The sequence below is a fragment of the Muntiacus reevesi genome, chromosome 2 (assembly GCF_963930625.1).
Source record: "Muntiacus reevesi chromosome 2, mMunRee1.1, whole genome shotgun sequence".
In the NCBI taxonomy this organism is placed as follows: Eukaryota; Metazoa; Chordata; class Mammalia; order Artiodactyla; family Cervidae; genus Muntiacus; species Muntiacus reevesi.
In genome coordinates this window covers 84,070,319-84,084,897 of record NC_089250.1, presented here as the reverse complement: position 1 = coordinate 84,084,897, position 14,579 = coordinate 84,070,319, and the positions used below count along the sequence as shown (strand labels likewise).

Genomic DNA, 14,579 nt, shown 5'->3' with positions numbered 1-14,579 from the left:
ATAATTAAAAATACAGCCTTTGAAAGCAAAGGATTGAAAATATAACAATTGAAGCCATTTGATTTCAGCAAAATTTAAAAAGCAGTTGAGGTGTTTTCACTGAAGTGAGTGAGTTCCAAGAGACAATAGATTAAACATTAAGACTGAGAAAAAAAGAGAAATCTCCCAGTTATTTTCTCAGTGAAAATTTAAGACCATTTTCACTGGCTCACGTTCAGTTTTTTAACTTAATCCAGGTGTAAGCAATATCTTTAAGGAAGAAAAAAAAAGACAAGCTTCCTTTTCTTTTCAGTTTCCACGACTTTGTGGTTGTATTTTATTCTGTATAGACTGAAAAGTAAAAGCGGCAGCATGTAGTTTGTTGTTTTTCTGCTTCAGTGATATTTATGTAATCCTTTTAATATGGAATCAGAGTGTAAGGATGTTATTGTTTTTAATCTGCAATAATCCATTTACATTTCATATAGATGTGTCATCTCAAAATATGACCATTCTGCTTGTGAGACAACTTCAATAGAAATCTCACAAACTCAGCCCTGAGTAAATATGCGATACTTCTTTAAGTGCTATATAGGCATGTACTTCTTGATTTCTCTGTTAGATGAAGAGATTCTTGACAGCTTGCCTTAGCACCTGCCTGGGGCTGAGCTGATCAGCCAAACACTCTCATAGGCACATACATAGTAGATGGGGTCCAAGCGGAAATTCTACTGAGGAGATATGTAATAATCTTTTAATCGTAGGTCTGCTTTCAGTCACTTTAACTCAATTCATTTAATGTTTTTGAAGGGCTTGTAGGTTCTAGGCATTTGGTGTGTGTGTGCTGACTATAAAAAATGAGACTGTAGAAGATTTTGGAAAATATATCTTTCAAAAATTTTTTTCAGGCAAGGCTTTATTGGGGCCTCTGCTGTAGCAGGAGGGAACAAGAACAAGTAACATTTCCCTGGTTTATTTCATTGTGTGTGTGTGGAGGGGTCAGGCTTATTCCTTAGGGTAGAGGTATGTTCAGGGCTCAGGTCAAAAGAGGGTGACTTAGGTGGGAAAACATATCTTACTATTTTACCCACTGAGGAAGTTCAGGCAAGGAGAAATCTTTGTTGCCCTTGATTTTAAGGTTATACTTTTGTTAGCCTATAAGTTAATAAAGCAAGCTTTTCTTCCCAATAATTACTTTGAAAACTGCTATTTGAATAGTGTCAGCTCTCAGTGGAAATTGTGTGTGAGTGATTTGCCTGTTTTTCAAGGATTCATAGATGAATCCTCAGTATCTGGGGTCTGGTAATACATTACTACACAGAACTTAATTTGGTCGAAGATGTGTTGGTAATAGAATTGTCTTGTCTTTAACTGCCCCAGATAAGTGCCATGTGCCACATACTGCCTTTTATTATCCTTATTGGTGTTCCCCTAATAATGACTTTCACATTAGAGATACCAAACAATAATTCTGAATAATATTCCCCTAACTGATCCTTTTTAAAATTTATTCATTTAAAAGCATGACATAATTCAGAGAGTGCATATTTAATCCATTAGCAGTCATCTAATGCGCTAGTAAAGTACTAATTAAAATTCTCCAAGCCAGGCTTCATCTCTTCTGTTTAGTTTTCATCCAGGATTATATTATTCATTCTTTACCCCTTTTATATAGTTATGTGTATATGGGAGTCTGCACACAAGTGCTGATGATCTTGTATTTGTAAAAGAAAAAAATGGAGAAAAAAAGTCACACGCTTCTTGCAGGTTGTTTAAGAAGAGCAGTGGGATGCCTGCATTGAGAACCACTCTGATTAACTCAGGAGGGTTTGGCGCCCTCATTTGTATGATTTTGGTGACTCCTAAAAGATAATTATCCACTTGCAATTCCAGGAAGGGAAGAAGCACCATCTTAACTAAACCAGCCTACCAACCTGAGTGAATAGAACTCTATTTTGAGGACAATGAGTCCCACATTCTTGGCCAAGAGGAAGCATCTTAACTTCACATCATTCTACAGGGAAGAATCACTGTTCCTATAGCACGAATCTGAGCCTTAAAGACAGTGATTTAAAAAAAAATATTGGGGTGGTTTGTGGGTATTTGACAATCTGTTGTATCTTATAGCTTCTTCAGAGAAAATTCATATACTTGCCAACATGCAGAACTTTTGCCTGTGAGATAGTTTTTGTGATGTTATTTTATGTTTTCTCCTGGTACTTTTTCTATTATTTTTCCCCAGTGAAGCAACTAGCAGTCTCAGTGCACTTTTCTTCTCAGGGAAGATTTGAGAGTTGGCAGAAAGCTTAAGCTTTCTGCAAGGTACTACCCTTCCTGCCTTTTATTCCCTAAAGACTAAATCCAAAGAAGTCATTATACTTAATGTCTTACACGCAAGGGAGAACAGAAAAAAGAAGAGAAGAAGTGATTTTTTTCCCTAGACTTAAGACACTCAGATGGAGCAAATGGATACCCATATGTCCACCCCCCAAGTGAATCACAGTCCAAACCTCACACTTTATATGAAATCTAATTAAAATGGATCATGGGCATAAATGTAAAACATAGAACATTTAGGAAAAAATCTTGTACATATTTTGTTATATATATACCTAAGAAATGCACATTTTCTCTTTGGTTGATATATAAATGTCTTGTGTTTTAATTTCAAATTCCTGTTGTTCATCACTGAAGTCTAGTTTTTGCCTTAATTTTGTATCCTGCAGCTTTCCTATAATTGCGGCTTAGTTCCAGGAGTTTTATTTTTGTTGTTGATTCTCTAGAATTTTCCACATAGACAATCATGTCATCTATGAACAAAAACAGTTAAAAATTTTCTTTTTCAATCCACATACCTTTTCTTTCCTTTTCTTCTCTTATTGCATTAGATAGAACTTCTAGTACAATGTTGAAAAGGAATATTAAGAGGGGAAATTCTTGCCTTGTTCTTGATCTTAGGGGGAAGGCATCTGGTTTCTTAACATTACATAAGATGTTAATTGTAGATAATCTTTATCAAGTTGAGGAAGTTCCCTTCTATTCCTAGTTGATAGAGTTTTCATTGTGAATGGATGTTGGGTTCTGTCAAATTCCTTTTGCATTTGTTAATGTAACTGTATTGTTTTTTATTCTTTAGCCTGTGTCTGTGATGGATTGTATAAATATTCAATGATATTTTAAATTAATAAATGTGTGTAAAAAGGGAGAAGAGCAATCATTTTTGCTGCATACTTATATTAAAACATTTCTTTTCTGATAAAACATAGTGGTAGTTCCTGTGGATACCAGTTGTGACTTTTAAGATCTATTTTGTTAGGATTAAAAAACCATTTTTAAAAAAAAGTTAATTCTGTGGTCTGTCATTCATTTATTGAACATTAAGTTTGGAAAAATGAAGAATTCTGCTATTTGTTCTTACTGTCCTGCATTGTGGTAACTAAAATACAATGATAATGACTTTTTTTGTCCCTACTAAATTCTACATAGGCATATCATAAACATTTGAAATGGCAAGGCAATCTTTAAAACTCAGTAAACTGCTCTTCTCTATTTTTAATTTGTGTAACTGATTCATTATCAAAACTGGATGTGACTGAGTAAATTTCCTTTTTTATTTTTTTGTTCTTCTTTTGTTGTTTAGGATTTGTTACACACTCAAACCTCTATAAAGACAAAAATGAAACCAAAATGTGTTCAAAAATAGAACTCTAATAGCAACATTTCTTATCCCTATGCATTAAGGTCATATGGTAGATTTTAAGAAAAAAGAAGTTCATTTGGAAGAAAAAAGGTGATGTCTGTGGTATTGCAGTAATAATTAACTATAAGCTGTTCAGTGTTAAAATAATATACTAAATTTAGGGCTTCCCTGTGTTGAAGAAACAAAAGTAAATTGAGAACAACCTAACTTGTTTTTGTAATTCAGGCAGAAGCCAGTACTGTTGCTCATGCTTTACTGATCAAACAGAAATTTTTAGGGGGATAGTTCAAGTGCTCTGAAACACTGTGAATTTATCCATTATTATCTTGGAGAGGAAAGAAGGAATCCCTTGCAATGTGGCTATTAATTCCAGATTTAGAAATATAGATATATAAATTAGATTTTCTTTCAGTTATTGTGATGTTTAATTTCATGTGGGAAATTCTGAAAGAGATGGGAATATCAGACCACCTGATCTGCCTCTTGAGAACCTGTATGCAGGTCAGGAAGCAACAGTTAGAACTGGACATGGAACAACAGACTGGTTCCAAATAGGAAAAGGAGTATGTCAAGGCTGTATATTGTCACCCTGCTTATTTAACTTATACACAGAGTACATCATGAGAAACGCTGAGCTGGATGAAGTACAAGCTGGAATCAAGCTTGCCAGGAGAAATATCAACAACCTCAGATATGTAGATGACACCACCCTTATGGCAGAAAGTGAAGAAGAAGTGAAAAGCCTCTTGATGAAAGTGAAAGAGGAGAGTGAAAAAGTTGGCTTAAAGCTCAACATTCAGAAAACAAAGATCATGGCATCCAGTCCCATCACTTCATGGCAAATAGATGGAGAAACAATGGAAACAGTGGCAGACTTTATTTTTGGGGGCTCCAAAATCACTGCAGATGGTGACTGCAGCCATGAAATTAAAAGATGCTTACTACTTGGAAGAAAAGTTATGACCAACCTAGACAGCATATTGAAAAGCATAGACATTACTTTGCCAACAAGAGTCCATCTAGTCAAAGCTATGGTTTTCCCAGTAGTAATCTATGGATGTGAGAGTTGGACTATGAAGAAAGCTGAGCACCGATGAATTGATGCTTTTGAACTGTGGTGTTGGAGAAGACTCTTGAGAGTCCCTTGGACTGCAAGGAGATCCAACCAGTTCATCCTAAAGGAGATTAATCCTGGGTGTTCATTGGAAGGACTGATGTTGAAGCTGAAACTCCAATATTTTGCCCACCTGATGTGAAGAGCTGACTCATTGGAAAAGACCCTGATGCTGGCAGAGATTGAAGTCAGGAAGAGAAGGAGATGACAGAAGATGAGATGGTTGAATGGCATCACTGACTCAATGGACATGAGTCTGAGTAAACTCCGGGAGTTGGTGATGGACATGACGGCCTGGCATGCTGCAGTCCATGGGATCGCAAAGAGTCGGACACGACTGAGCAACTGAACTGAATTTTATGTGTCAACTTGAGTGGATCACCAAGTACCTAAATATTTGATCTAACTATTTGAACAAATTATTCTCGATGTTTCATGTGAGTGTTTTTAGATGAGTTTAACATTAAAATTTACAGATGAGTAAAGCAGATTGCCTTCCCTTATGTGGGTAGTCCTAATCTAATCAGGTAAAGACTTGAATAGATCAGAAAGGCTGACTCTTCATGAATCAGAGGGAACTCTTTCTTCTTACTGTCTTTGAGCTGAGACATCAATATTATCCTCCCTTTGAACTGAACTGAGATCTGAACCTGTGGTCTTTGGACTAGGATTACGCCATTGGCTTTGCTGGTTCTCAGACATGGACTGGAACTTAAATCATCAGCTCTCCTGGGTCTCCAGCAGATCTTAAAACTTGTCAGCCTCTGTAATTGCATGAACAGACTCCTTATAGTAAACTCTTTATATAAAATTATATGTATATATGGGTGCATATATATATACACATACATATATGCATACATATGTACATATGCACATATATGTATATGAATAGTTCTTTTCTCTGAAGAACCCTGACTAAAACACTTATGAAAAATTTTAGACTTTGAATTTCGTCTAGCTGCCTCTCTCTCAGATTAAAATTAACGATAATACGGGTGTGATTTTCTGGATTGGAGTCAGCAAACTCTAACTGTGGCTTAAATCTGGCCCACTAATTGTTTTTCTAAATAAAGTTTTATTGGGACATAGACCTGCACGTAGACCTGTTCTGAAACACTGTTAATTTATCCATCTTTATCTTGGAGAGGAAAATAGGAATCCCTTGCAATGTGGCCATTAATTACAGATTGAGAAATATAGATAGATAGATTGAATTTTCTCTGAATTAGGTATTGTGATGTTTAATTTTATGTGTCAACTTGTGTGGGTCACCAAGTACCCAAATATTTGATAAAACTATTTGATCAAATTATTCTGGGTGTTTCTAGTTTCTCTGCTGAAGGGAGGGGTCTCTTTATAGCCTTGAATCTTTTATTAGCGATGTGTTTTATGATTCTGTGCTGAAGCCCACTGATTGGAATTCTGTATCCTGTAAGACTTTGTTATATATACATGCTGGTAAATGCCAAACCGCCAGGCTGTGAATTCTTGCTGAGGACCTGTGCTTTTATTTGTATGCTAATGCTAGGTTTTTCTGGGGCTCCGACTCTGAAGATGAGCTATCCTGGTTGTCAGAGTGCCTGCTTTTTGCTGAGAAATAAGTGGTTTGACATCTGAGATGAGGCTTAAAGAGTATTCTATAGCTGCAAATACAAAAATAGCTCGCCGCTTTCATTCAGTGAACAATATTATAACATTTATGAGAAGTGGAATTGATGAGAGGAATAATCTGTCCTTATTAAAAGAATAACTTTAAAGGACTTCTTTGGGCAGTTTTATGTGATCAGCCTGAAATATGAGTTTATTAATGAAGTGTGTTATGTTGGAGGATAATGTTTTATTTAGGTCATAATTTACAGCCCGAATCCTGGGATTTTTTAAAGTATTGTTGAACAAGGCACATGCTGTTGTTTAATAGGTGTGCATATTTTAAAAATTCCTTTTCAGTAAAATTTCAGTGACTTCTGATTTATGAAGTAGAAGACTCTTTTTAAAAATTTTGTTGCAAATAATATCATTGTCCAGTAGTTTTAGCACACTTTCTTTTTTCTCTTCAGCTGTAACATTGTTTTGGTTCATTAGTTCAATAGAGTTAGTGAACAGAAAGCTGAAGACATGCTTTTGAATTCTCTCATCTCTTCAGACAATTCTTTGGTTTGTTGGATTTCATTATTTCTTCAATAATTAAGAATTGTAGGCTACAATCTCTAAAAGTTTACCTGTGGCTGATAAATGTGTTATGAAGTTTTCTTTTATTAATTCTCGTTAGGGTATACTTTCTATTTCCTCTTTGACCTATAAGCAATTTAGGAGAGTTTCTTACTTTTCCAAATTGTTGTTTCCTTCATCATTTTACTATTTATTCCCAAATTTTATCAGAAAATATGTGAGTAAATAGCTACACTTAAAAAAGCCTTATAAAATTTTCTTTATAGCCAAGTATGAGATCTTTATTAAAAGTCTGGGAGAAACAAACACAATATTGTAAAGCTATTATCCTCCAATTAGAAACAAATTTTAAAAAATCTACGTTTGTATGTATCTATCACTATGTACAATATATATTGTACACAAATGCACGTGAACATACATCTATATTTTATCACTCATTACCTTTCAAGTACATACACAGAGATTCTAATTTAATGGTCTGAGAATTGTCTGGAGTTTTTAAAGCTTTCCATGTGATTATAACATACAACCAAGACTAAGAATCACTATCCTAATGAAATAATGATTTTAGTCCAGTGATTCTGAGTGTGGACTGGCTGTATCAACATCACCTGGGAACTTGTTAAAAATACAAGTTATTGATTTTACTAAACTGGAAACTCGGGGGCCCAGGAGTGTGTATGGATTTTGATTTTTATTAGGTTATAATTGCTTTACCCTGTTGTGTTAGTTTCTTGGGTACAATGAAGTGAATCAGGAATCTGTATACACATAATCCCTTCTCTCTTAAGCATCCCGCCCACCTACCCCATCCTACCCCTCTAGGTCATTACAGAGCACCAAGCTGAGCTTCCTGTGCCAGACTGCAGCTTCCCACTTCCCACATCTATTTTACACATGATAGTGTAGATATAAAAGTGAACGTGTTAGTTGCTCAGCCATGTCCAATTCTTTGGGACCCTATGGATTGTAGCCCCGCAGCTTCCTCTGTCCATGGAATTCTCCCAGCAAGACTACTAGAATGTGTTGTCATTCCCTTCTCCAGGGCATCTTCCCAGCCCAGGGATTGAACCCGCTTCTCCTGCACTGCAGGTGAATGCTCTGCTGCCTGAGCCGCCCGGAAAGCCCATAGTGTACACATGTTGGTGCTAATTCACTCAGTTTGCCCCACCCTCTTCTTCCCCTTGTGTCCACTTGTCTGTTTTCTATGTCTGCGTCAAATTCCTGCCCTGCAGATTGATTTACCGGTAACATTTTTCTCGAGTCCCGTATACCTGCCTTAATATACATATTTATTTTTCTGACTCACTTCACTCTGTGTAACAGACTCTCTGTCCCTCTACATCACTAAAAAGTGACTCAGTTTTGTTCTTTTGTATGGCTGAGTAATATTCCTTTGTATATATGTACCACAATTTCCTTATCCATTCATCTTTTGGTGGACATTTATGTTGCTCCCCTCCAGCAGTCTGTATTTTAAAAAACTTGAAAGATGATTCCAGCATTCACTAAAGATTGAGAACTACTGATGCATAACAGTGTTTTGATATTGCGAGTAATCTTGTCCCCAGAAGACATTTCATCTTATCTGGAAGCGTTTTAGATTGTCACAACTTAGGTGTTCACGTACAAGTTGTGATTCACGTTGTGGGTCACAACTTGGATGACTTGTGTTTGTGTGTGGTTGATAGAGGCCAGGGATGTGTCAGATACCCTACAGTGCACGCGATAGCCCCTCACAGCAGAGAATTACCGCACTGAAGTGTCAGAAGTGCTAGTGTGTAGAAACTGATGTGTACCATAGCTTCCCAGCTTTGGCTGCCTCTTATGACCAGCTGGGGATTCCAAATTGAGTTTAATTTGGCCAGTGTTAAGGGCAATATGTCAGGATTTTAAAAGCTAGCCCCATGATTATATTTGCAACCATAATTGAAAATTCTTGCCGAGGACCCTGGTCATTGAGGTACCTGAAATTAAATTCTAATGGATAGATCTGGGTGATCTTGAATTAATTTTACTGTAAAAAGTAGTCCTGATGTGATGTAATAGGAAGGCAAACACCATTTGCTGAAGTGTTCTTGCCAACATTTCTCAACCTTGAACATGAGCAAGTTTCTAGATTTTTTAATATAACTACCAACTTAGAGGCAGATGTTAAAAAAACACTGTGAGGATGTCATCAGCAAAGTCAGAAGGTAGAAAGTACTCCAGGACAAATGATAGTAGTTTTTTTTCCCCAACAGATAAATGGTAAGAAGGAAAAAAATAGGAGAACCGTTCTTTGTTGTTGTTTAGTTGCTAAGTCGTGTCTGACTCTTTGGTGACCCCGTGGACTGTGGTCCACCTTGGTCCTCTGTCTACGGGATTTCCCAGTCATAAATAATAGAGTGGGTATTCCCTTCTCCAGGGGATCTTGCTGACTCAGAGATCGAACTTGGATCTTCTGCTTGGCAGGTGGATCTTTACCACCAAGCCACCTGGGAAGCTATAATATATTACACTTCAATAGCACTTAAACTCAGAACAGAGTACTTTTATAGACTTAAGTTTAATAGTACAAGTATTCACTGGGAGAGAGGATGAACGGGATTACAGGGAGTAAATGACAAAGAAATGTGTTTAAATCAATTGTTTATGCAGTTCACTGTTATTACTGTTATTTATATTTCCAGCTATATTCTCTCCTACCAAAAAGTATAGCTTTTGCAGTTTATCCAAAGCTTTTCCATTTACTTTCTTTTTTAATTGACTTGAAAAATAGAGTCTAAGAATGCAACATTAAAATTGGGCTTTTTATATTCATATTTTTTTTTAACAGAACTGTTCATTACGAAGGTGGTGCTGTATCGGTTCACGCACGTTCCCTGTGGCGACTAGAGACACTAAGAGTTGCGTAAGTAGAACTTCTGAATTCATCCTAATGCTTTGGGTACAAAAGATTGGGCTGGCCAAAATGCTCGTTTGGGTTTTTCTGTAATATCTTATGGAAACACCTCAGTGAACTTTTTGGCCAACTCCATATATCTAATGCTCTTGAACTTTTCTGCAAAATGGTCATGCTAACAAACAACACGTAGATGAAACACTCTCTTGTTTTACCTTCCCCCTGCATTTATTTACTGTTCACTAGCCTACATTCACCAGGTCATAAGCAATGATTTTATACCATCTGCTTTTTTTCTAGCCTCATTTGTTTTTGTGTTATCGATTCATCCCAGTCTGTGCCTCTTCTCTTGGCAGGAAGAGCTCCTAGTGCAGGGTGATGTAAGGTTTGGAGTCAGGACAAATTATTTGCAGGCCTGTCACACATATCAGATCAGGGCTTGATCTGAATCACATTTCAGATTACAAAGGCATATGTAAACCAGTGGGAACTTTAACCCAAATGAGGTGTCAGAGTCATCACTACAAGTCACTATCTTTACTTAAAACTAGCTTGGTAGCCCAGTGAGAAATGTGAATTGAAAACAGACTCACTGTGTATTCATTATACAAATAATGATTATCTTTTTTTTCTGGTGACTTCAAAAAGCTGTCCAGAGATTGACTTTTAGTTACTCTAAGTAAACGCGATTCTGATAAGGGTGTCATTTTGAACTAAACTATTTTAAATAGAATTTAAATATCAATCAAATTAAAAGAAAAGATTAGAAGGTCATTCCTTTGTCCAGAAAACAGTTTCCATGAATTTGTTCCCTGTTATATTACACTTCAAAAATTTATTGATTTAGGGTAATAGACTCTTCGTGGATGTGTGTAGGGAACTGTCTTATTATGGAATTGCTGTATTTTATTAACTTGATATTTTGAGGTTAATGATTAAAATAGTTCAGTGGTCTTCAGGGTTTATTTTATTTTATTTTTTTGCTTATGTACTTTGTACAATAATTTCAAAAACTTTGTATTTCCTTGAACATTGCTAGGCTCAACATAGAATTTTTTTCATTATCAGTTTACATGGATGCATGGAATATAACTTACAGTGTATTTTAAGTAGTGACATTTTAAGATAACATGAGTAAACTACTCTCATAAAAGTATCCCATTGACCTTGTGTACTTCTGCAATTTAATACCCATCTTTATTTATTTAAAAATGCTTGAACATGGTCTCTTTAACAGTAAAAAAAATATTGTTCATCTTTCTCATTGAAATCATATTAGTTTTTCTCTCCCATGACAGAATTTTACCCCAATCAGATTTTTTTATGATTGATGATCTGCTCACTCTGTCTACTCCTACTCAACAAAAATATGCATGTAAATTAAATATATTTCTATATTTCCTCTGATTGTAAGTATGCAACTTTTAAAAAGTGCTCTATATTAATCCATTATTTATCAGTTAATTGATAATACTAAGTTTCTTTCTATATAAATTCATGGTTGGTCAAACCCACTGAAATATTAAAACTGATAAATCTTGAACTTAAAAGTAAGATTTTATGGACAGTGAATCTATTAATGGGATGGAAATAGAAGAGATGACTTATAAAGCAAAAGGAAGAAAGCTCATAGCCTTTATGTGCTTCATAAATTATATAGAGAATCTAGGGAAAAGAATTCCAAATATATACATATATTTCTGTAATTTGCCTTATGTATTATTAAAAATGACAGCTTAATTAGAGATGAAATAGTGCCTTTATAAAACAGATTTCAGATTTTTTTTCACATTTGTAGCTCTACCTATCCTTCACGATTGTGTACTTAAATTATTGTTGTTGTTGTTTTTTTTTTTTTTGAGGAAGACAGGTCCTAAACCTGTCTATCACTTATTAAAAAATAAAAAAGGATAAGAGCTCCTAAAAGTCTGACAAGACTTCCGTTTCATTGTCAGCAATGTTATTGATGAGCTGTAATTACAGAAATACTCTTGAAAGTATCTGAATGGATTCTCCATTGAAGTTTTTTATTAAAAAGATTTGGTTGCATCTTTGACTTCCTTTGGCATCACTGTAAATATGTAAATTAGATTGCATTCAATTTGCATGTGTTCTTATTATATTCAATGGTCACGTAATTACATACTTTTCTTTTACTTTGGAAGTGATATTCAAATTACTGCTTATGTGTATAACAGGACTATATTCCAAAGGTCAATGTTTATATTGTAATCTTTGGGATGCCATATGGGTTTTTTCTCCAGTGAGGTGCCAAACTATATATTTGTTATAATTTATGTAGTCTAGTAATTATATGTTTTATATTGCAATCTCATACAAATAGCATTAGTTGTGTCAAAAATTTTTCAGTATCATGAACTTTTTAATAAAGTAAGCTTTAATTTGGGAAGTCAAATGTAATAGAAAACACATTCCTATATTATACCCCAATGCAAAATTTAAGACTATTATATGTAGGATATGTGTTGGCTTCTGTAATAGAAATGATCACTGCAATTATAAATACACATTATGTATACTTAAAAATCTACTTTCTTATGTTACAAATTTAAAAAAAAATTAACATCCTCATTCCTTTATAAATACGTGTTATGTATACTTAAAATTCTACTTTCTTATGTTACAAATTTAAAAAAAATTAACATCCTCATTCCTTTGAGATATTTACAAGTAAATGTAGATAATACATTGGGAACAGTTGTCTAATATGTTAACTTAGGAAACTGGTTTATATAACTACTTTATTTCAACTGTTTTCAGTTTTTACTGAAATATTAGTTTCTTGCCCTTGATTCTCCTGTCCTTGTCCTCTTTTCTTTTGGACCATGGACACATGAGATGAGCTAATTTGAGCGCTTGTGAGCTAAAGAAAATGAGCTTAGACTTCACAATATTTGACTGAGAATTGGGCAAGTTCATTCTATTTCTAACAGAATTCCCTTGGTGGGTCGAGAAGAGAACTTATATATATGAACCCTATTCGTTTTGAGCCCAAATAGATTTGAACATGGGATCCAGAATCCTGTCTAGACGTTCTGGTGAAAAGTATGTGTTTCAGGACATACTTATGAACTTTTTGAAAATGAAGTTGTTTTCTCTGGGTAGGATGAGTGATTATTTGATAAAATATTCAAATGATCCTTGAAATAATGGAATGGTATTAAAAATAATTGCTTTTTTGTAGCACCTGCAAACAGTACACTTAATTTTATGAGGGGAATACACAAAGCTTTTCTATTACCAGATTAGAAATGCTTTAACATGCTATTGTTGGTAAACAAACTTAAATTTCATTTTTAAGGCACTACTGTGTTATTATCAGATTTATTGGTACATGGTTATTATTTTAGTAGGAGGAATTGTCCAAAGTAATTATCTTTGTAAACATTTCCATGTAAAACTTGAACTTATTACAGTATCATTCTAGTATTAATTTTCCAGGCTAATATTTCAGGTTAAGAAAAATCCAAGTTAGGGAAACAGCATTCAGTTCAGTTCAGTTGCTCAGTCGTGTCTTAACTCTTTGCGACCCCATGAACCGCAGCATGCCAGGCCTCCTTGTCCATCACCCAAACTCATGTCCATTGAGTCGGTGATGCCATCCAACCATCTCATCCTCTGTCATCCCCTTCTCCTCCTGCCCTCAATCTTTCGCACCATTAGGGTCTTTTTAAATGAGTCAGCTCTTTGCATCAAGTGGCCAAAGTATTGGAGTTTCATCTTCAACATCAGTCCTTCCAATGAACACCCAGGACTGACCTCCTTTAGGATGGACTGGTTGGATCTCCTTGCAGTCCAAGGGACTCTCAAGAGTCTTGTCCAACACCACAGTTCAAAAGCATCAATTCTTCGGCGCTCAGCTTTCTTTATGGTCCAACAACAGCATAAAATTGACTTAAAGATAATTTGTTGAAACAAAATTGGCATTAATAAATTTACTGCAAATCTAAAAAAATAAATATAGTGTTCATAACTTATAGAACCTAAAAGTTTTTAGTGATTCTGTATGGAAACAAGTTTATTAATTAATAAATCATATTGCAATGCTCTACATATTTATTTTTATCTGTTTGATTTGTTTGTAGTGGTAAGAGCTTCTCCTGTATTATCTTTTAAAAGTTTATGCTTGTGTGTCTTGTGTTTCATTTTCTGTTTGCCTTTGGCATGTGAAGCTTCATGAAATAGTGCATTCTTTTTAGAGCATATCTTTCTCATTATAAAGTAATCAACCGTATCCTCTTTATGGGCTTCCCAGGTGGCTCAGTAGTAAAGAACCTGTCTGCCTAGCAGGAGATGCAAGTTTGATCCCTGGCTCAGGAAGATTCCCTAGAGAAGGAAGTGACAACCCACTCTAGTAATCTTGACTGGGAAATCCTATGGACAGAGGAGCCTGGCGGGTTACCGTCCATGGGGTCTCGAATGAGTTGGACATGACTTAATAACTCCACAACAACAATAATATCTCCTTTATACTTTTTGCCTTGAATTTTAATTTGTCTGATAGAAATTTTGCCATCATTATTTTCTCTTGGTTATATGGGCATGGGGAATCTTTCTTATTTTTACCTTATTGAAAAAAAAGTTTGATTTTTATCACATTTCTTATCATTGCTAAGAGGCTGTCTTTGCTTTGCACACTAGCATGATAACTGAAAGTCTCCATTATTGGAACTTTGTTTCCACTCTTTACCATAGTGAGGGCAAGG

The 14,579-nt window shown here is 35.1% G+C and overlaps 1 protein-coding gene across 1 annotated transcript in view; it reads left to right on the top strand.

Annotated features, from left to right (window-relative positions):
• RYR2 (ryanodine receptor 2) overlaps window positions 1–14,579 on the top strand; it is an 813,831-nt gene that overhangs the window by 362,395 nt on the left and 436,857 nt on the right. Inside the window, exon 11 of the mRNA XM_065922240.1 lies at window positions 9,787–9,861. Within this exon, the coding sequence (XP_065778312.1) occupies window positions 9,787–9,861 (75 nt within the window). The remainder of the gene's footprint in view (window positions 1–9,786; window positions 9,862–14,579) is intronic.